This window comes from Lolium rigidum, chromosome 3, assembly GCF_022539505.1.
Source record: "Lolium rigidum isolate FL_2022 chromosome 3, APGP_CSIRO_Lrig_0.1, whole genome shotgun sequence".
In the NCBI taxonomy this organism is placed as follows: domain Eukaryota; kingdom Viridiplantae; phylum Streptophyta; class Magnoliopsida; order Poales; family Poaceae; genus Lolium; species Lolium rigidum.
The window spans coordinates 330,312,428-330,337,984 of NC_061510.1; the positions used below are offsets into that span (position 1 = coordinate 330,312,428).

Sequence of the window (25,557 nt, forward strand, 5' to 3'; positions counted from 1 at the left end):
AAGGCATTTCTTATGAGCATGTTCAATCGTAAGGAATTCTCAAAATATTATCAAAAGATCATATGTTAATTAATTTTGTACTATTTTTGATGTGATTTCGTAGCGAAGCACGTGCACTGTGCTAGTATTATTATATATAATAATTAACCACCATCCTATACTTTCGGAATATATACAAGTAATATATACTTTCGGAATATATACAAGTAATAACCACCAGCCTATTCTTTGAAAAAATTCTAGCCGCCTCCACTTCAGCCTCCTTCATAGATCGGTTCCTCTAGCTTCGGTCGGCTTCGCCGTCGGAGAGTGGGGAACCCGATCTAAGCGTGAAGCTTTCAACAAAAATAGTGTTTTTAGTAGTTTATGTTAGGGTTTTGGTAGCCGTCTTTCTTGTTGGTTTCCCCTCAATGGAGATGGTATCGCCTGCAATAAGTGATCTTCAGCCTTTTCGTCCAACGTCAAGATCTCCTTCCCAACGTTGATGGTGGTGTCGAAAGATTACAGTTCTCTAGGTATATGGGCCTTCAGATCATGCTTCGCCAGATCGATTTTGGATATTTTCTCATGGTTGTGGTGAGGAGGATTATCCTCGCAGTTTTTGTCCCGGCCGCTACGTCGGTTGTTATTCCCAAATATACTACTGTTGGTACTCTTGCCGATGTTGATTGACAACCTTACTGGTTGCGCGCGTGAACTTAGCCTTGGCGTTACGGCTCAAATCTCTACTATATTAAATGGCTAGAGGTGGTGTCCCATGGTACGTCCCAACCTCCCACCTCAAATCGAAAATAAAACCCACGGCTCTCGTCCCGCACGCCACGTTTACATAGGAAAGGAATAAACCAGGCACAAAACCAACCGGCTGATGGAAACGAGCCACCACACACGCACGGTCTTTGACCTCTCGTCCCGCACAGCCAAAACGAAAAAAATTCCCCGATTGATTCCTAGCCTTGCCGTCGATGCACCGCCTCTCTCCGGCCGCCCTCTCCGGCCGCCTCTCCGACCCCCCCCTCTCCGCTGTCTCTACCGTCAGGCGCGCCACGTCGCCGATGCCTCGTTCTCCGTTTCCCCATCCGCGCCGCCTCGATCTGCCATGGTCTGCTGGAAACTACCGGTCAGCTTAGCTATGGCAACTGCCGATGCAATCGTGGAGCATGCCGATCGTGCTGCTTGTGTTTGGTACTTCCTCCACCAATACAAAAGGTACGAGCCCTCATGTTCTCCTACTGCCGCACGACCATTGGCTCAAATCCTCCAATCTTTCTCCCCTCTCCAGTCGGCGTCAGGAGCTCGCCGCGCCCGGGCTTCACGGCGGTGACGACGCTCGGCGTGTACGTGTTCCTCGTATAACACGCCCGACGCATACAAGTCCAACTTCACGCTGGTCGCCGTAAGAGTGTTCCGGCCGGAGCCCATCGAGGCTTATATTTTGCTGCTATTTAGTAGAGTCTTCATCTAATTCTTCTGGTTTCTTGCGCCGTACAGAAATCGAAGCTATCGAGCCTGGAAAGCCGGAAACGAGAGCCAACACCAACTCCGTCCAGAAGGTTTGAACGTGGCTTTGTGTGCTCATAGGTTGGGTCGGCTTGTTTTTTTGTTGCATGACCTATGTGTGCAATTGGAACTTGTAAGCCTGCGATATTTTTGTTTAATCACCCGTAGAGTTCCTATAGATCAGGTTAACATGTAGTTATCTATTATACACGGTTTCCTACTAGAATAACATAATGGAAATCTAACTTGTATTTACTTGTAGGATGTTTTCTTGTATTTACTTGTAGATTTCCCATAGAGAAGCAGCCTACAACAAGTGCTTGAATAGCTTTTTATTATATTGTCTCCCTCTCGTATTTGAATACTGATCCGCATATATTTTGCCTTCACTTGGTGTCTACGTAGTTTTCAGTAGTAGGTTCAAAGGCGTGTGCAAATTCCCTGTCCCTCTTTATAGTAGTAGAGATTTTTTCCAGCCGTTCTATACAAAGTGACACCATGCCGAGCTTTATTCGGTGCTGCACTATGTTTTGGTGCATACTGGCAAACCATACATTGAAAAGATTCACTTGACGTTGATGCATCATCAGTTTCATATGCTCATAGCATTGTACAAACTTCAGGTTAAATTGTTTTCTTTCGTGTGATCAACTACAGCTGTTTAAGCGAGATAATAATACGACAACATCATAATCCATAGATCACAAAGTTTTATACTGACGTGATGTATCTATACTCCGCATCGTACAAAATCCAGGCTATATTGTTTTGTCAAGTGTTTAAGCAGATAAGAATGTGACCACATCATAATCAATAGATCACAAAATTTTATACTGATATGATGTATCTACGCTCTGAAATAGTTTGGAAGACTGCCATGTCACACTTTTTTATCCAATGAATTTATCCGGAGTACGTTGTGCGAGCATGCTTTTTTTCTTCTTTATATGATATTATTTTGAAAAGATTACTATTTCAGAGCATATGATTATTGTTCTGGTATTTGATATTTATGGTATCTGCTTTTATATCCCAGGTTGCGAAGGAGGTGGATGAGTTCTTCCTGGAGTGTAATCTGAGTAATTCACCCCTCTTTATTTGGTGATTCTTTGTTAATTTTTTACCTGAAACTTTATATTATCCAATGAATTTATCTGGAGTACGTTGTGCGAGCATGCTTTTTTTCTTCTTTATATGATATTATTTTGAAAAGATTACTATTTCAGAGCATATGATTATTGTTCTGGTATTTGATATTTATGGTATCTGCTTTTATATCCCAGGTTGCGAAGGAGGTGGATGAGTTCTTCCTGGAGTGTAATCTGAGTAATTCACCCCTCTTTATTTGGTGATTCTTTGTTAATTTTTTACCTGAAACTTTATATCTCGGTGGTTGTATGTAATTTTTTTTTGGAAAACCTATATTTAGGAACCATGAGGTTTGGATGAACCATTCAGTGTTCGGACTGAGCTTGTGGATCCCTAAAATTTGCTGCTATTTAGCCTTCATCAATTTCTTGTGATTTTTTGTGTTGTACAGAACTCGGAGCTACCGGCCTTGGAGAAATTCGGTGCGGTGAGCCAAGACCACCTGCATCTCTGTCAACCTGTCCAGTGGCAAAGTCACTGCAAACCTCATCTGGAAGGTTCGCCCTTATGCCTTTGTGTGTGGTTAATGAGAATGGAAGTGCGTATTTTTTGCGCTTCGATAGGATCGATTTTCTTCTACCTATGTTGTGTGTACTGTTCCTTGGCTTATTACTCAAGCCTTCATATCTTACTGATTCCCTGACAAGTACAGATTATCTATGGTGGACTAAAACTAAAAAAGAAAAACTTTAACTAACAAGTACAGATTATCTGTACAGTAATGAAACATAGTCTCAACCTAGAAAGTTAGCGCTTCCACAATTATATCTCCCAATTTAACCATGTTAGTAACCTCTATAAGATGACTAAAATGATGTTATTGCTGTCTTGTTGATATCACAACATATTTGTTTCAGGTGATCTTTCAACCTGGATCATCACCTGGAAAATAAAAAGAACCAAGCTTATTAGTAGAGAATAGAGTTGCAGGTCAGCAAATTTTGATTATGTCATTTTAGCATGGTAATCTTGCTCCTGCATATGCTCCCTGCCAACATTTTTTGTAATTTGTCTTCCACATATTTTTGAATCTGCTTAGATGAAGGTGTTTGGTTGTGGTACACACTTTGTATCGTGTGAATGCCCAGTTTTCATGCATTTCTCGGGGCGGTGAGATTTTCCATGGCAGTGCACAATGTTTTCTATCTTTACTATTATGCGGTTAGGCCATAGTTTTCATCTCTTGTGAATATCATTCAAGCCTCTAAAAGGTATGTGCATGATATAGTGGGAACCCAGAGCAAACTTGATCATGAAAAACACATTCGTCTGTACATGTGGTTTTAGGAAAAAGAGAACTCTACTTGTACATGTTCGTTACCAGGCCTAGCTTGGATCATTCATCAAAAAAAATCTATCAACATATGGCAAGTTTACTTGTAATTAAAACTTGATCCTAAATGAGCAGCTAATAGTGCACTTCCTGTAGTACATACCTCCTAAATTGTAAGAATACGATACAGCAAACCTTTGGTAACCTCTACTTATTTTAGCATCAGATCCTTTGATAACCTAAAATATTACCCTCTAAGTGTGTGTGAATGTAAAGTTAATGGGTTAACACATGTTACTCAGTGAGTGATTACACTGTAAAGTATAGTTCTACGAATACCTGCGCTAACCTTTGATTATTATCCTTGTTTAGCAGAGTGTGTAGTCAGAAGCACCCTAGCGAAATTTGGTTTACAGAGTAACTTAATCATAGCGGCCACAATATACACATGGAATTTAAGCATGATGGCATCAGTATTGCTATACTAGACGCTTGCAGGTGCAACTTTTATCAACAAATAAACGAAAAACTTGTCGGTATGTCAACTAAAATAGAGTTAAGAATTCTAAATAGTGCTTTCCTATTAAGGAAAAACTTATTCTTTGTCGAGCATATGTCCGTAAGTATGCCACAAATAAATCAGGGGAAATTGATGAATTGTTTTTAGTGGATAGAGTGATGGAAACATGCAACATTAATTGTCCAAGAAAAAAGCTCTAGATTTGTTACATGTTTCCATATTAACTTTTTTGTTACATGTTTCCATTTGTCATGCAGCCAACGGTTTGAAGTGAGTGCATCGGAATGATATCCTTCTTAGCATCGGCAGACACGTGTAGGTCGAGGGCTGAAAGATATGCTGGAACCATGGCCTTCATGGCGACTCTTGGGCATCCCTACGAGCCGTATTCCCCATCCATTAAACAGACACTTCATGCTTTGATGATGACCGACTTCATGGGGGAAATATCGCGTATGCGGCTGGAGTATGCTTGCTGTGCTGGTAAGTGATGCCCTAAAACCAAGCCATGAGCTCGCTTCTTAGCCCTCACTAGATGGTCAATGTTTAGGTGTCTTTCCTAAAAAAGCCGTTTTTTTGTCTGCAGCTACTATCCGCTATGAAGAAGAGAAGAAGATGATGTAACAGTTAACCACCACTTCGCATGATCCCAACCGAGGAGAATGAGCACTCAATGGTGTGACAATAAACACTGGAGAAGTTATAGTGGTAGTGAGAAGTGTTGGGTCGAAATGATAATTTATGTCTTGCGAGCTGATCATCTATCTGTTGTAAGCTCAGTGCTCAGAATCAGCAATTGTTTTTAGTCATCATGTATGGATGTCTTATCACATCTCCTACCTATGGTTGGAGCATGAGAACCAGAAATATTTTTTTTATTTCATCAACTCGGAGAATTGGTGACATTCTACCAAACTTTACATGCAAAACATGGTACAAGTAATGTGCCCATTTTTTCTGATCGTGTGAATCGATGAATTATAGAAACTGACAGTGTTATAGTCCTAAAATCGTACTGAAAATTGTCTATCTACAATAATTATAGACATCCTTTTATATAACTTAGTATTGCACTTGCTATATGCTAATCTTCCTCATGTTTATTTGTACCTCCATTTCTTTCTCATGCTATTATCGAGTTTTCATGCTGTCAGTCTGTCACTATTCCAACAAACACATTCCAAGGTGTGCCTCTTCAATCTGCTCGTCCACACAGTGTCAAAAAACTAGAACTGATCAGAGCTGGTCTCATTCTTCTGAAGATTTCTTCGACATACATAGATGATGATAGTTTTTACTCCCATTGCAATGATTTCAGTTCCAGTTTCCGTAGTTTGTGCTGATTTGGAAACCTTGTCTGATGGTCTCTATCTTGTTCAAGACTTCCTATCAACGATGCAATTATATTTCCCGAGTAGATCCTGCCAATGCTTTGTTTGCTACCAGATGACACATACAATGTTCGAGTTTGCTGAAGGTTCCCTTGTTGACTGAATGCACATGGAAAACATGCTGTTTTCTTCTCCAAACTGGCGCTGACTCACTATGCGCCCTTGTTATCCAAGCGCTTCATACTTTATGTGTTGCTTTCATATGCAACTAGGCTACCCATTTAGAAGACTTTGGTTGTGCCAAGGAAACATGGAACAAGGGAATTGGTTTCTCACATACTCAATTGGTTTAGAAGTGTGGTCGTTTAGACGATGCAGTATGCAAAAATTCAGTTAACTCTTTAGATGTTCAAACAGGCTAGAACATACCAATGTAATGTTGCGCATGTATATATACATGACAGCTCAGGAGCTTCTCGCTGAAGGTTTATGAGTAAATGTCACGATATTTTCATGATAGCGCAGGAGCTTGCAGCGGAGTACCACGAAAGGAGACTAATTGCAGCCACATCTCAACTACAGTGGTGAAAACTATAGAGCAATGTACTTATGTAAAAATCTGTAGTGTGGACCCTCAAAAAAAGTAGAATATTATTGTTTCTGCAGTACCATGTGATTATTTTTACACATTTATATTTTCACATACATTTTTCTAATATATTACAAGAGAAAATAAAAATCGAGCCGTAGCAGCGCACGGGCATTCAACTAGTAAAAATAATGGGAGAACCTTCGTTGGTATTTACTGGTCTATGATTTGTTATCTATCTTTGGCTGCCTTCAGGAAAGTATATGATTGTGTCTTGAAAGAAGAAAGAGTTTGGAGACCTCGGAGGTTTGCTAATATCTTTTAGACTTTATTTTGTAATCCATGGAGACAGCTCGGGTATCTCTACCATGTACTATTTGTTACTATAAATATATGTGGTATCGATTGTCAAAAAAAAATCTCTTTCGTGAATCCTCCCAGCATAATATTTCGTCCTGATTGCGGACTTGCACATATACATTGTCACCGAAGATTTCAAAAGCAAAGATCGATATGACTAATACACGTGCAGATCCATGTACAAGAGATCAATAGCCGATGAGAACCAACTTATGGTTGGGTGGTTATACCCCTAGCCAACCAGAGTTTAAATCCTAGGTTTGACATCTATGTGTCTCATAAAGGCGAAATATTCGCCTAGCGGGAGGCGACGTTTCCGTCGACAACAAGGCATCTGTGGTGACTTCGTCAATTTCAAAATCCAATCCGCCGGCTCAATCTTCCCGAGGTGCTCATAGAGGTAGGGTGTGCGTTCATAGGGGTAAGTGTATACACGTGTATATAAACGTCTGTGTTGTGTTTGTACTGTGTTTCTAAAAAGAAATCAATAGCCGATCACATACAACCCCATTAGTCTACTAATCGATCTAGTTGACGGGTAGTATATAATACACAGACGTAACGCGGGAGTGGTGTTTTGGAACACGGGAGCATATGCTCCCTCTATTTTCAATTTCATCTTCAACACATTTTGAATTTTAAAAAAATTGAAACGGAAAATTCGCATGTACATCTTCACGTGATACGCGCTCACAAAGTTGTTTCATAAAAAATAGACTTTTCACGTGACGTGTGTAAAAAAGACAAAATTCAGTGCTAAAAATAATGCTTTTTTCAAGATAAATTTTCTCTTTTTTACATAGACCACAAAAAATATTAATTTTTCATGAAACTTGACGACTGCACATATATTATAGAGATGTACATGTAGAATTTTTTTTCAAAATTTTTCGACAAATTGAAATATAATTTTTTGGAATAGGGAGCATACGCACCCGGGAACCGAATTGAATTTCCGGACGCAACAATACTAGAGTAAGGACCTCTTTTTTTTTTTTGGTTCTTCCCAGATTAAGGTCCTTGCTATAATACACGATCAACTTGCAGCGACCAATATCGCGTGGTTCACGTGATAAGCTAGCTCAACAACCAAACAAACAAAAAACACTTGCGGCAACAGAAAATTCCAGTGTCTTTAATTAGTTAGTAATCACTTTGTGCTCACAAGCTTACCGATGTTTCTGCTATCTTTTTTTAAAATACCAAAAAGGGTGCGCAAAAGATTAGATTTTTGTAGATCTAGATTTTTTGGCAGAGTGATCAACACAAAAGAAAGTACCAGTTAACTAAATGGAATATAATTTGTAGACCAGAGGATCATGGCGGTGTAGGCATTGAGGTTCTAGATATCAAAAATAGATGCTTGTTGAGTAAATGGCTGTTTAAATTGATCAATGAATAGGAGATGTGGCAGGAATTATTTTTTTGAGAATTCGGCAGGTGAGCTGCACGATATTAATAGAAGAAAATTTGGCTCAGTTAATCAGGAAAACCGGGCCCAAAAATCATACAGAGCGGCCGAGTTTATGAGGAAAACCGGCCCAAAAACCGCACAATAGTCGGAGCCTGATACGTCTCCGACGTATCGATAATTTCTTATGTTCCATGCCACATTATTGATGTTATCTACATGTTTTATGCACACTTTATGTCATATTCGTGCATTTTCTGGAACTAACCTATTAACAAGATGCTGAAGTGCCAGCTCTCGTTTTCTGCTGTTTTTGGTTTCGAAATCCTAGTAACGAAATATTCTCGGAATCGGACGAAATCAACGCCAAAGTTCCTATTTTCACCGGAAGCATCCAGAACACCCGGGAAGGACCAGAGGGGGGGCACTGGGCCCCCAGACCCTAGGCCGGCGCGGCCCGGGCCCTGGCCGCGCCGCCCTATGGTGTCGTCGCCCCTTCGACCCTCCCGCGCCGCCTCTTCGCCTATATAAAGCCCCTGGATCGAAAACCCCGAGGCGATCGACGAAAACCACGTAAACCTTCCGGAGCCGCCGCCATCGCGAGGCCAAGATCCGGGGGACAGGAGTCTCTGTTCCCGCACGCTGCCGGAGCGGGAAGTGCCCCGGAAGGCTTCTCCATCGACACCGCTGCCATCTTCACCGCCATCTTCATCACCGCTGCTGCTCCCATGAGGAGGGAGTAGTTCTCCATCGAGGCTCGGGGCTGTACCGGTAGCTATGTGGTTAATCTCTCTCCTATGTACCTCAATACAATGATCTCATGAGCTGCTTTACATGATTGAGATTCATATGAGTTTTGTATCACTACTATCTATGTGCTACTCTAGCAAAGTTATTAAAGTAGTTCTATTCCTCCTGCACGTGTGTAAAGGTGACAAGTGTGTGCACCGTGTTAGTACTTGGTTTATGCTATGATCATGATCTCTTGTAGATTGCGAAGTTAACTATTGCTATGATAATATTGATGTGATCTATTCCTCCTACATATGCATGAAGGTGACAAGTGTGCATGCTATGCTAGTACTTGGTTTAGTCTTTTGATCTATCTTACACTAAAGGTTACTAAAATATGAGCATTATTGTGGAGCTTGTTAACTCCGGCATTGAGGGTTCGTGTAATCCTACGCAATGTGTTCATCATCCAACAAGAGTGTAGAGTATGCATTTATCTATTCTGTTATGTGATCAATGTTGAGAGTGTCCACTAGTGAAAGTGTAATCCCTAGGCCTTGTTCCTAAATATCGCTATCGCTGCTTGTTTACTCGTTTTATCGCGTTACTATCGCTGCAATACTACCACCATCAACTACACGCCAGCAAGCTATTTTCTGGCACCGTTGCTACTGCTCATACTTATTCATACCACCTGTATTTCACTATCTCTTCGCCGAACTAGTGCACCTATTAGGTGTGTTGGGGACACAAGAGACTTCTTGCTTTGTGGTTGCAGGGTTGCATGAGAGGGATATCTTTGACCTCTTCCTCCCCGAGTTCGATAAACCTTGGGTGATCCACTTAAGGGAAAACTTGCTGCTGTTCTACAAACCTCTCGCTCTTGGAGGCCCAACACCGTCTACAGGAAAGGAGGGGGAACGTAGACATCAAGCTATTTTCCGGCGCCGTTGTCGGGGAGGAAAGGTAAAAGGTACTCACACTCCGGATCTCGGCTACTAAGTCTGTTTCCCAGCGCCGTAAGTACTCAAAGCTATTTCCTTTAGATCCTGCAATTGCAACTTTTTGTTTCTTGTTTACACTAGTAAGGCATAATGGAAAACATCTGTGAGCTTTTTATTCTATTTCCTGAGTCAAGACATGAATGGTTTAATGCGAAAATTAAAAAACCCATGGAATCTTATTTGCATGCTAGTAGCAATGATATTAGTATGAACGCTTTGAACACCATTGTTGCTAATGATATGGAAAATTCTAAGCTTGGGGAAGCTGGCTTTGATGAGCATGATATTTTTAGTCCCCCAAGCATTGAGGAGAAAATTTACTTTGATGATACTTTGCCTCCTATTTATGATGATTATAATGATATTGGTCTTTTAGTGCCGCCTACTATGGAGAGTAAATTTTGTTTTGATTATACTATGCCTCCTACACTTGATGAGAATAATAATGATAGCTACTTTGTTGAATTTGCTCCCACTATTACTAATAAAATTGATTATGCCCATGTGGAGAGTAATAATTTTATGCATGAGACTCATGATAAGAATGCTTTATGTGATGGTTATATTGTTGAGTTTGCTCATGTTGCTACTGAAAGTTATTATGAGAGAGGAAAATATGGTTGTAGAAATTTTCATGTTACTAAAACACCTCTCTATGTGCTGAAATTTTTGAAGCTATACTTGTTTTATCTTCCTATGCTTGTTACTTTGCTCTTCATGAACTTGTTTATTTACAAGATTCCTTTGCATAGGAAGCATGTTAGACTTAAATGTGTTTTGAATTTACCTCTTGATGCTCTCTTTTGCTCCAAATACTATTTCTTGCGAGTGCATCATCAAAACTGCTGAGCCCATCTTAATGGCTATAAAGAAAAGAACTTCTTGGGAGATAACCCATGTGTTATTTTGCTACAGTACTTTGTTTTGTATTTGTGTCTTGGAAGTTGTTTACTACTGTAGCAACCTCTCCTTATCTTAGTTTTGTGTTTTGTTGTGCCAAGTGAAGCCTCTAATCGAAGGTTGATACTAGATTTGGATTTCTGCGCAGAAACAGATTTCTATCTGTCACGAATCTGGGATTTTCTCTCTGTAGAAAAATCAGACAAATATGCCAATTTACGTGCGTGTTCCTCAGATATGTACGCAACTTTCATTAGTTTTGAGTTTTCTGATCTGAGCAACGGAAGTATTTATTAGAAATTCGTCTTTACGGACTATTCTGTTTTGACAGATTCTGCCTTTTATTTCGCATTGCTTCTTTCGCTGTGTTGGGTGGATTTCTTTGTTCCATTACCTTCCAGTAGCTTTGAGTAATGTCCAGAAGTGTTAAGAATGATTGTGTCACCTCTGAACATGTGAGTTTTTGATTATGTACTAACCCCTCTAATGAAGTTTATGAGAAGTTTGGTGTGAAGGAAGTTTTCAAGGGTCAAGAGAGGAGGATGATATACTATGATCAAGGAGAGTGAAAGCTCTAAGCTTGGGGATGCCCCGGTGGTTCATTCCTGCATATTTCAAGAAGACTCAAGCATCTAAGCTTGGGGATGCCCAAGGCATCCCCTTCTTCATCGACAACATTATCAGGTTCCTCCCCGAAACTATATTTTTATTCCATCACATCTTATGTGCTTTACTTGGAGCGTCTCGTTTGTTTTTGTTTTTGTTTGTGTTTGAATAAATTGGATTACATCATGCTTGTGTGGGAGAGAGACACGCTCCGCTGGTTCGTATGAACACATGTGTTCTTAGCTCATAATATTCATGGCGAAGTTTCCTCTTCGTTAAATTGTTATATGGTTGGAATTGGAAAATGATACATGTAGTAATTGCTATAATGTCTTGGGTAATGTGATACTTGGCAATTGTTGTGCTCATGTTTAAGCTCTTGCATCATATGCTTTGCACCCATTAATGAAGAAATACATAGAGCATGCTATAATTTGGTTTGCATATTTGGTTTCTCTAAGGTCTAGATAATTTCTAGTATTGAGTTTGAACAACAAGGAAGACGGTGTAGAGTCTTATAATGTTTTCAATATGTCTTTTATGTGAGTTTTGCTGCACCGGTTCATCCTTGTGTTTGTTTCAAATAACCTTGCTAGCCTAAACCTTGTATCGAGAGGGAATACTTCTCATGCATCCAAAATACTTGAGCCAACCACTATGCCATTTGTGTCCACCATACCTACCTACTACATGGTATTTTCCGCCATTCCAAAGTAAATTGCTTGAGTGCTACCTTTAAAATTCCATCATTCACCTTTGCAATATATAGCTCATGGGACAAATAGCTTAAAAACTATTGTGGTATTGAATATGTAATTATGCACTTTATCTCTTATTAAGTTGCTTGTTGTGCGATAACCATGTTCACGGGGGACGCCATCAACTACTCATTGTTGAATTTCATGTGAGTTGCTATGCATGTCCGTCTTGTCTGAAGTAAGAGCGATCTACCACCTTATGGTTAAGCATGCATATTGTTAGAGAAGAACATTGGGCCGCTAACTAAAGCCATGATCCATGGTGGAAGTTTCAGTTTTGGACATATATCCTCAATCTCAAATGAGAAAATTATTAATTGTTGCTACATGCTTATGCATAAAAGAGGAGTCCATTATCTCGTTGTCTATGTTGTCCCGGTATGGATGTCTAAGTTGAAGAATAATCAATAGCGAGAAATCCAATGCGAGCTTTCTCCTTAGACCTTTGTACGGGCGGCATAGAGGTACCCCTTTGTGACACTTGGTCAAAACATGTGCATTGTGATGATCCGGTAGTCCAAGCTAATTAGGACAAGGTGCGGGCACTATTAGTACACTATGCATGAGGCTTGCAACTTATAAGATATAATTTACATGATACATATGCTTTATTACTACCGTTGACAAAATTGTTTCATGTTTTCAAAATCAAAGCTCTAGCACAAATATAGCAATCGATGCTTTTCCTCTATGGAGGACAATTCTTTTACTTTCAATGTTGAGTCGGTTCACCTATTTCTCTCCACCTCAAGAAGCAAACACTTGTGTGAACTGTGCATTGATTCCTACATACTTGCTTATTGCACTTATTATATTACTCTATGTTGACAATATCCATGAGATATACATGTTACAAGTTGAAAGCAACCACTGAAACTTAATCTTCTTTTGTGTTGCTTCAATGCCTTTACTTTGAATTATTGCTTTATGAGTTAACTCTTATGCAAGACTTAATTGATGCTTGTCTTGAAGTGCTATTCATGAAAAGTCTTTGCTATATGATTCACTTGTTTACTCATGTCATATACATTGTTTTGATCGCTGCATTCACTACATATGCTTTACAAATAGTATGATCAAGGTTATGATGGCATGTCACTCCGTAAATTATCTTTGTTATCGTTTTACCTCGCTCGGGACGAGCGTAACTAAGCTTGGGGATGCTGATACGTCTCCGACGTATCGATAATTTCTTATGTTCCATGCCACATTATTGATGTTATCTACATGTTTTATGCACACTTTATGTCATATTCGTGCATTTTCCGGAACTAACCTATTAACAAGATGCCGAAGTGCCAGCTCTCGTTTTCGCTGTTTTTGGTTTCGAAATCCTAGTAACGAAATATTCTCGGAATCGGACGAAATCAACGCCAAAGTTCCTATTTTCACCGGAAGCATCCGGAACACCGGGAAGGACCGGAGGGGGGCACCGGGCCCCCGGACCCTAGGCCGGCGCGGCCCAGGCCCCGGCCGCGCCGCCCTATGGTGTCGTCGCCCCTTCGACCCTCCGCGCCGCCTCTTCGCCTATATAAAGCCCCCGGATCGAAAACCCCGAGGCGATCGACGAAAACCACGAAACCTTCCGGAGCCGCCGCCATCGCGAGGCCAAGATCCAGGGGACAGGAGTCTCCGTTCCGGCACGCCGCCGGAGCGGGGAAGTGCCCCCGGAAGGCTTCTCCATCGACACCGCTGCCATCTTCACCGCCATCTTCATCACCACTGCTGCTCCCATGAGGAGGGAGTAGTTCTCCATCGAGGCTCGGGGCTGTACCGGTAGCTATGTGGTTAATCTCTCTCCTATGTACCTCAATACAATGATCTCATGAGCTGCTTTACATGATTGAGATTCATATGAGTTTTGTATCACTACTATCTATGTGCTACTCTAGCAAAGTTATTAAAGTAGTTCTATTCCTCCTGCACGTGTGTAAAGGTGACAGAGTGTGTGCACCGTGTTAGTACTTGGTTTATGCTATGATCATGATCTCTTGTAGATTGCGAAGTTAACTATTGCTATGATAATATTGATGCGATCTATTCCTCCTACATATGCATGAAGGTGACAAGTGTGCATGCTATGCTAGTACTTGGTTTAGTCTTTTGATCTATCTTACACTAAAGGTTACTAAAATATGAGCATTATTGTGGAGCTTGTTAACTCCGGCATTGAGGGTTCGTGTAATCCTACGCAATGTGTTCATCATCCAACAAGAGTGTAGAGTATGCATTTATCTATTCCGTTATGTGATCAATGTTGAGAGTGTCCACTAGTGAAAGTGTAATCCCTAGGCCTTGTTCCTAAATATCGCTATCGCTCGCTTGTTTACTTGTTTTATCTGCGTTACTACTGCTGCAATACTACCACCATCAACTACACGCCAGACAAGCTATTTTCCGGCACCGTTGCTACTGCTCATACTTATTCATACCACCTGTATTTCACTATCTCTTCGCCGAACTAGTGCACCTATTAGGTGTGTTGGGGACACAAGAGACTTCTTGCTTTGTGGTTGCAGTGGTTGCATGAGAGGGATATCTTTGACCTCTTCCTCCCTGAGTTCGATAAACCTTGGGTGATCCACTTAAGGGAAAACTTGCTGCTGTTCTACAAACCTCTGATCTTGGAGGCCCAACACTGTCTACAGGAAAGGAGGGGGAACGTAGACATCAGAGCCTCATCGGCCACACGATACTAGACCGCCGGCGACCAAACACACACCACCAAACCCGGAGACGCTGCTCCGACGTCCCCTGCTTGGAGGCGAGCCGCAACGGCGCATGGTATGGACGTCTTGTAGCCCAAACTACCAAGGCGACCAGCCGCATACCACGAACGCCGCGCCAAAAGATCCGGGGCCACTGCCCCGACATGCCAGCCACACCGACTGCCCCGTCGCGTAGGCCGGGCCGACGAGCTCGCTACCCACGTAGCACCAAAACGCCACCCATGCCTTGCTAGACCATGACCACACCCCATGGAGTCATCATTGCAAGACCATCTGAGGCCGCCGCCTCGGCGCACGTCAACCGTCTGGGGCCACCGCCCCGGCATCCACCACCCTCGATGACAAGGCAACAATGCACAACTACCACACCCCGAGGAACACGGACTCCAAAAGCGGCACCTTCAAGAAGGTAACGACACAGTGTGTCGCCGCCGCCCGCTCCAAGGAGCAGAGCTTTTCACCAGGAGAACGCATCAACTCGCGATGGCAGGAGACCAAGCTCCCCGATGAAGCCCTCAACAGGGAAAACGGTACCCAGGGGCACCGCCAACATCGACACCAATGGTGCGAAGCTTTCGCTTGGAGTGTCAACATTGTCGTCAGGCCCATCGTAGGCCCTGGCGGTAGGCGTGGCCAGCCGAGCAAGGGACCTTGTTGCCTTCCACCAAAACGGCCACCACTCGCCTGAGTAGCGCCTCCCGGCCAGGCCGATGCAGGAGGCAGCAGATCCGACCGCCAAGCCGCCGGGAGCCCTGGCCGCAACGACGTCGCCCCGGACACAGGCCCGCCGAAGCCCAGATCAGGCCCGACCGCTGCAGTCCCGCGCCTTAGGGCCCTCCCAAGCCAGACAGTGCCATGGACGGGCGTCGTCGGATAGCGAGCAGCAGGAGGCTGCAGTGAGGCCGAGAGGCGCGACGCCACGGCGAGGGGTGAAGGACGGCGACGACCTCTGGGGTCCGGCACGGAGTCTTCCCTCCGAGGCGGCCATGCAAGATCCCGAGAGGCATAGAGCCTTGCCGCCCCCTTCATCAGCGGCGTACGGCTTAGCCGCCGGCAGCCTCGGGGGATGACGAGGGAGCGGGCAGGGGGCTAGGTGGCGGCGGCGGGGGGGAGGGGGGGGGGCTAGGGTTTGGCTCCCCTGTCGCCTGGAGGAGGCGAACGAGGGGAGCGGGGAGGGTAGACGATCTGCGTTTTCCGTTTCATGTGGCAGGAAATATTGCACAACAAGTACTTGCATAACAAAACGATGTCCCAAGTTCAAGTGGAACCTACTGACTCCCCTTTTTGGAAAGGGATTATGCATGGGATAGATGAGTTTTTTCAACGGGAATACTTCACAGTAGGTGATGGGCAGAACGCTAGATTTTGGGAGGATCCGTGGCTGGGAATGGTATCTTTAGAAGACCAATATCCATCTCTATATGCTATAGTTATTAATAAAAAACAAGAGAGTAGGCGAGGTTTTGAATAATAACCCTCTCCACATTACATTTAGCCGTGTTCTGAGGGGTGAGCGTTGGGAGGCTTGGCTACATCTGGTTTGCTGAATAATGAATGTACAACTTAGCGATGTGCCCGATAAGTTTATTTGGAACTTGACAACCTCTGGAAAATTTTCAGTGAAGTCGTTATATGCAGATTATATGAATGGTCATACTGTGTTTTTAAGGAAATATATTTGGAAATTAAAGGTGCCCCTAAAAATTAGAATCTTTACGTGGTTCCTTCATAGGAAGGTTTCACTTACAAAAGATAATTTAGCAAAACGGAAATGGTTGGGGTGCAAAAAGTGTGCCTTTGGTGATCAGGATGAATCTATTGAGCACTTGTTTATTAGATGTACATTTGCTAAATTAGTATGAAGAGTTGTATATTTCACTTTCAATTTACCCCCACCGTATAATATCAAAAAATTTATTTAGAAATTGGTTAAATGGTTTAGATAAACAAAGTAAAATGCATGTCCGCCTTGGGGTATGCGCTATAATGTGGGCAATTTGAAATTGCAGGATGTTATCTTTAACAAAGCCAGTAATGCTCAATTTATGCAGGTTGTACACAAGGCTACTTACTAGATCAATGCTTTGTCCCTTTTGCTACCCAAAGACCAACGAGCACATATGGATATAGGATGTTCTCATCTGATGGCGGTCGTTCGGGCTATCTTCAACCAGGGTGGTTGGCGGCTTTCTAATAGGATACAAGATGCATAGTGTGATTTTGTATTCTCTTTTTAGATGGCTTGTTCATGTGGAGACACTTTGTGACCCATGAGTTTGTAATACGTTCTTAAATACTTTGTGGATATATTTTTAATAAAATGGCAGTTTGCATCGATTGATGCAGAGGCCGGGAAGCACCATTTCTAAATAAAAAAAAATACTTGAGAGTATCTTGCATATCAACCCTTCATTTGCATCCAAGCGATTGCTTGATTAATTGGCATGTCCAATCACATGCATCAAGTACACACAGTTAGTATTGTATGTCTCTATCCTACAAAACAAACTCAATTCAACGTGTGGCTGGTTCGCATCGATAGACGCCTGCTGCAAGTCATCACATCAGCATGTTTAGCCTACTGCGCATGCATTGCGAAATTAGAACACCCATCTCACAGGATTTATCATCCTTTATTTTGAAACAAAAACCGACAACTTATAGCTTTATTAGCATGCATGCCCAACGTAGAATGAATATCCATCTCTCATGGTGCGCCCGATCCGAGGGGAATCCTCATTTTCGAAAAACAAACCAAGAACTTATTATTGTAGCAAAAACAACCACACACACAAACACACATGAACTAGTTGCCTCTTCTTCTTTTTCGGAAAGGGGCATCTCCCTTTCTTATTTCGACTCGATTGATGCTTCTTCGGTCTTGGCGTCTCCATGTTTATTGATATGGCCGTATCATTATTATTGTGATCAGCTATGACGTCGGTGCAACACCGCACCAAGCTTCCCTACAATGTCTTGTGGTACAATGTCGAACCCCTCATCCACCTGAGGTAGTAAAAGAAAATGTTTATCAATTCACATTCCCTCGGTTAAATATGTATACGATGTAGTTTGATTACAAAAATGGAAGTTTGACCCATAATTATTCATCCATTCATATATTACATTTGCATCTTAATATTCCATTCGTTTCATATAATATAAGGCTCATTTGGTCACCAGATATTTTTTATTAATATATAGGTTGTATGTCAAAAATCATTCATGCTATATTGGAGTATATATAAATGGAGGAATTGTTAGTTGAAACCTTGACTTAATGAAAACTTGTAAGCCTTATTTTGAAATGTAGGGAGAGTAATATTGAAGAGAGTAAGGGCATGTTTGATTCGTAGATAGGAAAAACGAAAGAATAGGAAAAATGTAGGCTTGCAATGTCATGTCCGCTCCAATCCTACATGAATATATATGTACCAAAATTTGGTTTATTCCACCTCCACCATAGGAAAAGCAAATGATTTTTTTTAAAAAGATGTACAAGTCGATTTTAGATTTCCTATGAACATCAACCTTACTAATCAAACAACAATCGGTCGTAGGTGTTCTTCCCGAAAGAATATATCCCGAGCCGACATTTAGCTTCTAGGGTCTTTTCATTCTAATTTTTTTTATTTTGAAGAACAAGGATATTATTTCGCTAAGTAACAGGTCATGGAGTAACGGACTTGCCTTTGCCATGATGGTTATGTTCACAGTGCAAGACGGGAAGGGGATGACATTGGTGTGCGTGATGCTAAGGTGAAGCCCCTCAACCTCGGCGAGCAACTTGACAAGCACGCCCTTGCCGTCTTCACAATGGATCTTCAGCATGACAGTGCTCTCCGAGATCCTTGCCTCGATCTCTGGCAGCGAGCTCCCGGACGTCGTCGCGCCGTACGGTTTGGTGGCGATGCAGGGCCTCTTGACAAGCACAACAGGTTCGACGCTCCTCACGTTGCGGTCCTCGAGTTCCTTGAGCTTCTCCTGCTGCTCCTTGACGTACCTCACAGCGTCGGACAGGATCGTCGCCTTGTCCATCTGGATGATATTGATTCATATAGTCAATAAGTTGAGCCGAAATTTTCACGTCCAAAAGAAAAGGATGAGCTGAAGTGATGCAAGAGTGCCGATGGGGACCTTCTTGAGACCGGGGATGACAGTGGAGAGCTCGATGAAGCGGCGGTTGATCTTCTCGCGGCGCTTCCTCTCAGCCATGACGTGTTCCTGCACGCACGGCTCCGGCGAGGACGTCTGCCCCGTCTCCGTACTGGCGGCGCTCTTCAAGGTGCGTTTCCTTGACGCCGGCGACCTTTGCGCCGGCTGAGGCACGTCCTGCGCTGGTTCGTGGGCGGTGGGCGTGGTCTCGTCGTGAGTTCTCGGCTGTGGCATGGTGGAGCTGAAGTTCCAGCCGGCGGGTGGGTAGGTTGTGCTACTGACGCTGCAGTTGGACGACCAGCCGTCGTTCTCCACGACCGCACCTCTTGGCGTGTTCTCACGGCCGCTGTCGGCGCCGGAGCTCCAGCTGTCCGTGGCGCGGAGTGGGTGGCCATCTTGGGCTGCAGCTTCTGCAGGGGCGGTGCCATTCTGTAGCTCCGGCCAGTGGAGATCTTGCATTGACGAGAATGGGTCGTCGTGCTGCAGCGTCTCCATGGCCCACTCGATGAACATGCTCGAGTCGTCCATGCCGATCGACCTCCTGCCGGTTCCTGTACCGTTAGCTGATCGAATCACACACCAAAATAGGAATTATATCACAACACAGTTCAGAAGATGAAATGATGCATCGTGCGCTCAACATCCGAAATATTACTTGGTGAAAGTTTCAAGAACCACGACCAGCTTGCTACTGCGTGTTGGCAGCAGCAAGCTAGGCGGATCAAAATGCAGGAATGGGAAACAAGACCAGGCAGAGATCAAAGATGGCCGGCAACACACCACAATTACCTCCTGACGAGAAGACAGATCCCTGAAGATGATTGCAGGGACTAGGTACGAAGAACGAATCAGTGAAAAGCATGTGCCCTAGCTGTCCGGTTCACTCCCTCGCATGCTTTTCACTTCTTCCATGTGTGGCCTATATAGCTCAGCTAGCCAGCTACCGGGCCTTGGAATCACAAATATCTGTCACGTGCACCTCAGCAGATTTCCTTATCAGCATCATCCGTCCTTATTAAGGTCTTTTTTTTTAATTCATATAGGAATGAGAGAGTCAAGAATATGGAACAAGATCTATTTGTTGGTCGAGTCCTCTCCTCTCCCGACCCCTACCCCAACCCTAACCGCCGCCGCCGCCGATAGCGCCGCCAGGGCAAAGGCCCTCGGGCGTGGCGGCGGCGGGGGCCCTTCCTCGTCGACGTGGGGGACGGCGGACGGCATCTCCTCCTCGACGAATACGGCAGATCGATCGGCCGGCGCGGGTGATGGGCGGCGGCGGCTCTGCGCTGCGGACCCCCTCCCCCCGTAGGCTCTCCCCCGCAGCACACCGGCAAGGGCTGGTGGTGGGCGACGGCCAGGCCCATGGTCTGCGCCATCCCCTCCCCCCCCCCCGCCTCTCGCCGGTGAGTGGAGGCGATCTCGGGCTTCTTCCGCGACACGAGGTCGCCCGGGGCAGCAGCCTTGGGTACGACGGTGGAGGTGGCCCTCTTCTTCGCCGGAGAGGGTCGGCCTGCGGTTGGTGGTGGTGGATCTATCGATCTATCAGCGCGTTACGGCGGCGTGATGGAGAAGCATGGAAGCCGGCGACGGTGTCGCCGGTAGAGGGTTGGAGTGGCCAGCCCGAGATGATCGCCGACGTGGGGGTCCGACCTGAATAAAGGCGGCGGTCCTAGGGCCTCTCTTGCGTGAAGAGGAAGACCTACCGGAGGCCTGGACTCGTGATCTGGCCGGTGTGTTGAGTTCCGGAAGGCTCCGCCGGCAAATGTAACAATGCTTTTTGCCTGGAGTTTGCTGGATCGGTGGTATTCGGTCGTGCGCACCCATGCTTTTATTCCGACCGATTGGTTCTGGAGGGAGCGGCGCGAAGCTCTTTTTTGTGTTGACATCAAGTGACTATGGATCCATGATGAAAGTCGGAAGAAGAGAATTTCATGAAGGCTGGAGGGGAGGACTAGCTAAGGGAGGTTCCAGTGTCCGCGCTGTTGAGAGACTTGCTTGGTGTTTTGGGCTTCACAGCAGCGGTATGAAAGTGGGGGCGACAACACATATGAAGTTCAGATTCCTACCTTTCAGGGTGAAAACTCAAGGTCTGGCCTTAACTGGTTGTGCCTGGCAATGCCCTTGTTGGAGGCATTGTTTTGAGAGCGGGGGCTATCTTCAGGGTGAAAACCTAAGATCTTTGATCGGACGACGACGGTGTTAGAGCACTGTTCCCTTATTGGAGGCGTCGTTTTTGGAGAGTCTGTATTTCAGGTGTTGTCTTGGCGGTGGATGTATTGCTGTTGTTAGGCCCGAGATACTGTAGCGGGACTTTTGTTTCTTAGTTTTCTTTTCCTTTTTTGGGCTGTGTGCATCCGTAGTTCCATTAGGGTGGTGCGTTGTTGCAGAGGCTGGGTGTAATTGGTATCTTTTTTATATTAATATATTCCCTTTATCGAAAAAAGAATATGGAAAAGAAATCACAAGATAGCAAGGCCACCGGAAAAGTGCAGAAATATGAACCAGTGTAAAAATAAGGGTGCAATGAACGTTAAAATTCCTAGTGAACAAAATCATTGGAAACTAACAGAGTTTGGTTTCACCGTTCATTTGATCCAAGATAATTAAGCCAGGATGTACTAATCCGAATATCATGGATGGAGCAATCAACATGACCAAGCTGTTATTGTCAAAAAAAAAAAAAAAAAAAAAAAAACATGACCAAGCTGTTGGTGGTGCAGCCGTGATGAACAAAAGCCTCTACCTACCTACCTAAACGAGCATGTTATTTTCGGACTAGCAGCCACGTGCACCGTGTTCCCTTGGTCCATGGGCCGCATTTAGGCTCACCTAGTCATTATTAATTTTAGTAGGCCCAAAACATCACTCCCCTAGTTTAGGGCATATACAATGTTAGAGCATCTCTAGCAGAGCTCGTAAAAGGGCTAAAACCGAAAAATAACAGTTTATGGGTTTGGGCTGAAAAATGACGCTGAGCAGTTACCGTAAACGAGGCGAAACTGGATTTTTTTTGGAGCCGAGACCGAAACCCATACTCGCCCTGTATTTGTAGGGGCCGACAGAGCGAACCGAACGCAGCCCGAACACAATCGCTAGTTTGCGCGCGAGGGAAGTTTCACCTCCTCCCAACCGCCACCGCCGATCTGCGCGCCCTCACCTTCCTCTGCGCCGCCGTCGTCCGATTTCTCCACCATGAGTCTCGAATCGACCCAGTCGGCCGCCGTTGCTAGCTCGCAAGCCCCACCATCCTCTCCCATGGTCGTCAGAGCTTCCGCCGCTACACCAACCACCCCGGCGACCCCTGCGACCCCCGCGACCCCCGCGGACGCCGCTGCCACGGTCTCGTCGACGGGCGTGGTGAAGCGGCGGGACGTGGGAACGCATGTGGTCCCGCAAGCCTGTGTCGCGGCGGCCAGCGCTGATGTACCGGCGGTCGCAACGAAGCCGAAGGCATCCCACGCCAGACCGAAGAATACGGTGCCGAAAAGGACGAAAGTGAAGGCGACGACGAGCCGTGGCACCCCGCCTCCGTTCCCTTCCCCATCAACGCCACCGCCACCGGAAGTCACCGCGAACGTCGCCCAGGACGTGCTTGACGACGAGTCAACAAGGTACAAATTACAACTCTCCCTCCAAGGACGTTGGGATGCGATCAAACCGGCCTACAGCTGGTGGGTAGCAGCAATGGATCAAGTGGTGTCCAATTCTCCTAGCGGCGCAACTGTGGATGAATATGTGAGTGAATTTTCTCCCACTATTTGTTTGTACAACTTTGGTTTCTCTTTGGTGACCACATATTCACGATTTGTGTTTGGTTTTGCAAATGTAGGACCGCATTGCCGATGCGCCGTACAGAGACATGGCAAGATACCGAGGACAAGAAGGAGGGCCCGAACAATGACAAGCCGGAGGGAAACAAGAAGGCCAAAGAGAGGTTCAAGCTCGAGCAGGAGGCAGCATTGTTGAGGGACAAGTTTGATCAAATGATGAAGTCCAAGGAGGTGATAGCGGCCAAAACTTTGGAGACCAAGCTTGTCATCATCGAGAAGAAGAAAGAGGTGAGTCTTGCCAAGGTTGAAGCCAACCGAGAGGAAGAAAGGAACAAGGCTAAGTTGGAGGAGATGAGGATCAACGTCAAGAAGGCCAAATGTAAGAACCAAGGATTCCAGACAATTGCGGGGTAGATTTAGGAAGGAATGTGCATTGCATCATAAAATCTGGGGAAATTTCGCGCTTAATTGCATAATACATTGAAGAGGGATCAAGTTTCTCTCTCGACACCACTTAGGGTTTAGGGTTTCGACTGTGCGATAAACTTCAACATGACCTCTTTGCATTTAGGTTGCTTATGAGTTGCTAATCAACTTGTGAAATTTAAACATGAAAAGGAATTGAGTTTGAATTCAAATTCAAATTCAAACAATTCAAATAGAATTAAATAACATAAAATCATAATATTGAGTAATACAAATAACAATAAAGGTTAAGATAAATATATAATATAAATCTCAATTTAGATAAACCTTGAGATTTATTAATCAACACACATATTACATTGTCAATTACAATATTCTTATGAATATTACAACAAATCAAATAAAAGGAAATGAAATGAAAAAGAGAAATTTCAAGTATCTATAACTAAAACCCTAACTACTGTTCATTATCTTGATCATGAAGAATCTCTTGATGATTTGATCTTCTCCAAAACCTGCAAACAAAGAAGCAAAAAAGCAGCACATTGAACCAAGTGGCAAAGCCACTTGGCTGTTAGTAAAAATGCAAAAATAGGAAGATAAGCTTGCAGCAGCCGAGCTGATCCAAGCCAAGGAACAATTCCCAAGCCAAAGCAAGCACACGGCTCACAAGAAGCAGTGCATGGCAACCAACACACAGCCATTTTCGCTAGTCACCAAAATGCATGGTCTTGTTCTCGATCAAGGAACAGAGCACAAAGGGTTATAAAAGTTTTTCATCTTTCAAACCCTAATGTTCATCGACACAAGCACCAGCAAGGTAGTCAGAATCCCGATCATACTATCGGAATCCTACGATTTGACGATCTTACATCACCGTATCGATCCAAATCCCACTATGAATCCCAATCGGGTAGAATCCATGTTGAGTCCCGATCCAAATCATAGAATCTTTTGCAATAATGTAGAATCTCGATCTTTTTTTATGGATTTTTTGATTCTACTAACTCTTTATTTTTCTCATCCGCTAAGCCTACAGGGGTACTACTTAAACATCCCAAGCCCTTTTCACTTGCTTCCGTACCCTTTATTTACCTACCATACCTCAAATGATATATCGCGTAACATTGTTGCCAGAAACTTTATGGATTATTACTTTTGTCTACATTATAGTATTAAAGAAACTTTGTGCTTGATAAAAATATCTTCTCTAAGTAAGTACGGTAGGATCCCAGATTCTACGATTCGATACTATGACTCGATTCTGTCCGAGGAAAATCGACTCAACTCCGAATCCCGACTCTGACTACCTTGAGCACCAGAAGGTGAAGAAAAACAAGAACATCAAATAGCATAGACCATCCAATTCCTATTCCACCAAGAATAGGCCACAGTTGAGCAGAAATGGTGTAGTGAGCTCACAGTAGATCACAAGACAGGGAGGAGAAGGACAAGCACATCACCAGCAGTACAACAGCAGAAGCAAAACCTCTACATCAACAACTATCTAGGAGCTGGAGTAAGGTATATGATGACGCGTAAAGCACACGCTCGTTGGGAACCCCAAGTGGAAGGTGTGATGCGTACAGCAGCAAGTTTCCCTCAGTAAGAAACCAAGGTTTATCGAACCAGTAGGAGTCAAGAAGCACGTTGAAGGTTGATGGCGGCGGGATGTAGTGCGGCGCAACACCGGGGATTCCGGCGCCAACGTGGAACCCGCACAACACAACCAAAGTACTTTGCCCCAACGAAACGAGTGAGGTTGTCAATCTCACCGGCTTGCTGTAACAAAGGATTAACCGTATTGTGTGGAAGATGATTGTTTGCGTAAAACAAGTAGAACAAGTATTGCAAGTAGATTGTATTTCAAGTAAAGAGAATTGGACCGGGGTCCACAGCTTCACTAGAGGTGTCTCTCCCATAAGACAAACAAGCATGTTGGGTGAACAAATTACAGCTTGGGCAATTGACAAATAAAGAGAGCATGACCATGCACATACATATCATGATGAGTATAGTGAGATTTAATTGGGCATTACGACAAAGTACATAGACCGCCATCCAACCGCATCTATGCCTAAAAAGTCCACCTTCAGAGTTATCATCCGAACCCCTCCGGTATTAAGTTGCTAACAACGTACAATTGCATTAAGTATTGCGCGTAATGTAACTAGTGACTACATCCTTGAACATAGCACCAATGTTTTATCCCTAGTGGCAACAAGCACATCCATAACCTTAGAGGTTCTTGTCACCCCTCCGCATTCACGGAGACATGAACCCACTATCGAGCATAAATACTCCCTCTTGGAGTTACTAGCATCAACTTGGCCAGAGCATCTAC

The 25,557-nt window shown here is 44.1% G+C and overlaps 1 protein-coding gene and 1 long non-coding RNA gene across 2 annotated transcripts; one reads left to right on the forward strand and one right to left on the reverse strand.

Moving 5' to 3' along the window:
* Window positions 1–3,031: 3,031 nt before the first annotated feature.
* LOC124700040 lies at window positions 3,032–4,778 on the forward strand. The gene is made up of 3 exons (XR_007001606.1): window positions 3,032–3,146; window positions 3,507–3,579; window positions 4,700–4,778. It is a non-coding gene; the product is annotated as an uncharacterized LOC124700040 (long non-coding RNA).
* Window positions 4,779–17,790: 13,012 nt separating this feature from the next.
* On the reverse strand, window positions 17,791–22,274 carry LOC124697040 (transcription factor bHLH18-like). The gene is made up of 4 exons (XM_047229683.1): window positions 22,175–22,274; window positions 19,000–19,580; window positions 18,553–18,900; window positions 17,791–17,868 (listed from the first exon to the last, which is right to left on the reverse strand). The coding sequence occupies exons 1-4, from the start codon at window positions 22,272–22,274 to the stop codon at window positions 17,791–17,793; spliced, it is 1,107 nt and encodes a 368-aa protein (XP_047085639.1).
* Window positions 22,275–25,557: the final 3,283 nt, after the last annotated feature.

Excerpts from the sequence above, each read along its gene's own strand:
- LOC124697040 (XM_047229683.1), bottom strand. The coding sequence starts at position 22,274 with ATGGGAGAGGATGGTGGGGCTTGCGAGCTAGCAACGGCGGCCGACTGG. Across the intron at positions 19,581-22,174 it reads CGACGGCGGCGCAGAGGAAG|CTAACGGTACAGGAACCGGC; the intron begins GTGAGGGCGCGC and ends TGATTCGATCAG. Across the intron at positions 17,869-18,552 it reads ACATAACCATCATGGCAAAG|GTGGATGAGGGGTTCGACAT; the intron begins GCAAGTCCGTTA and ends TTACTACCTCAG.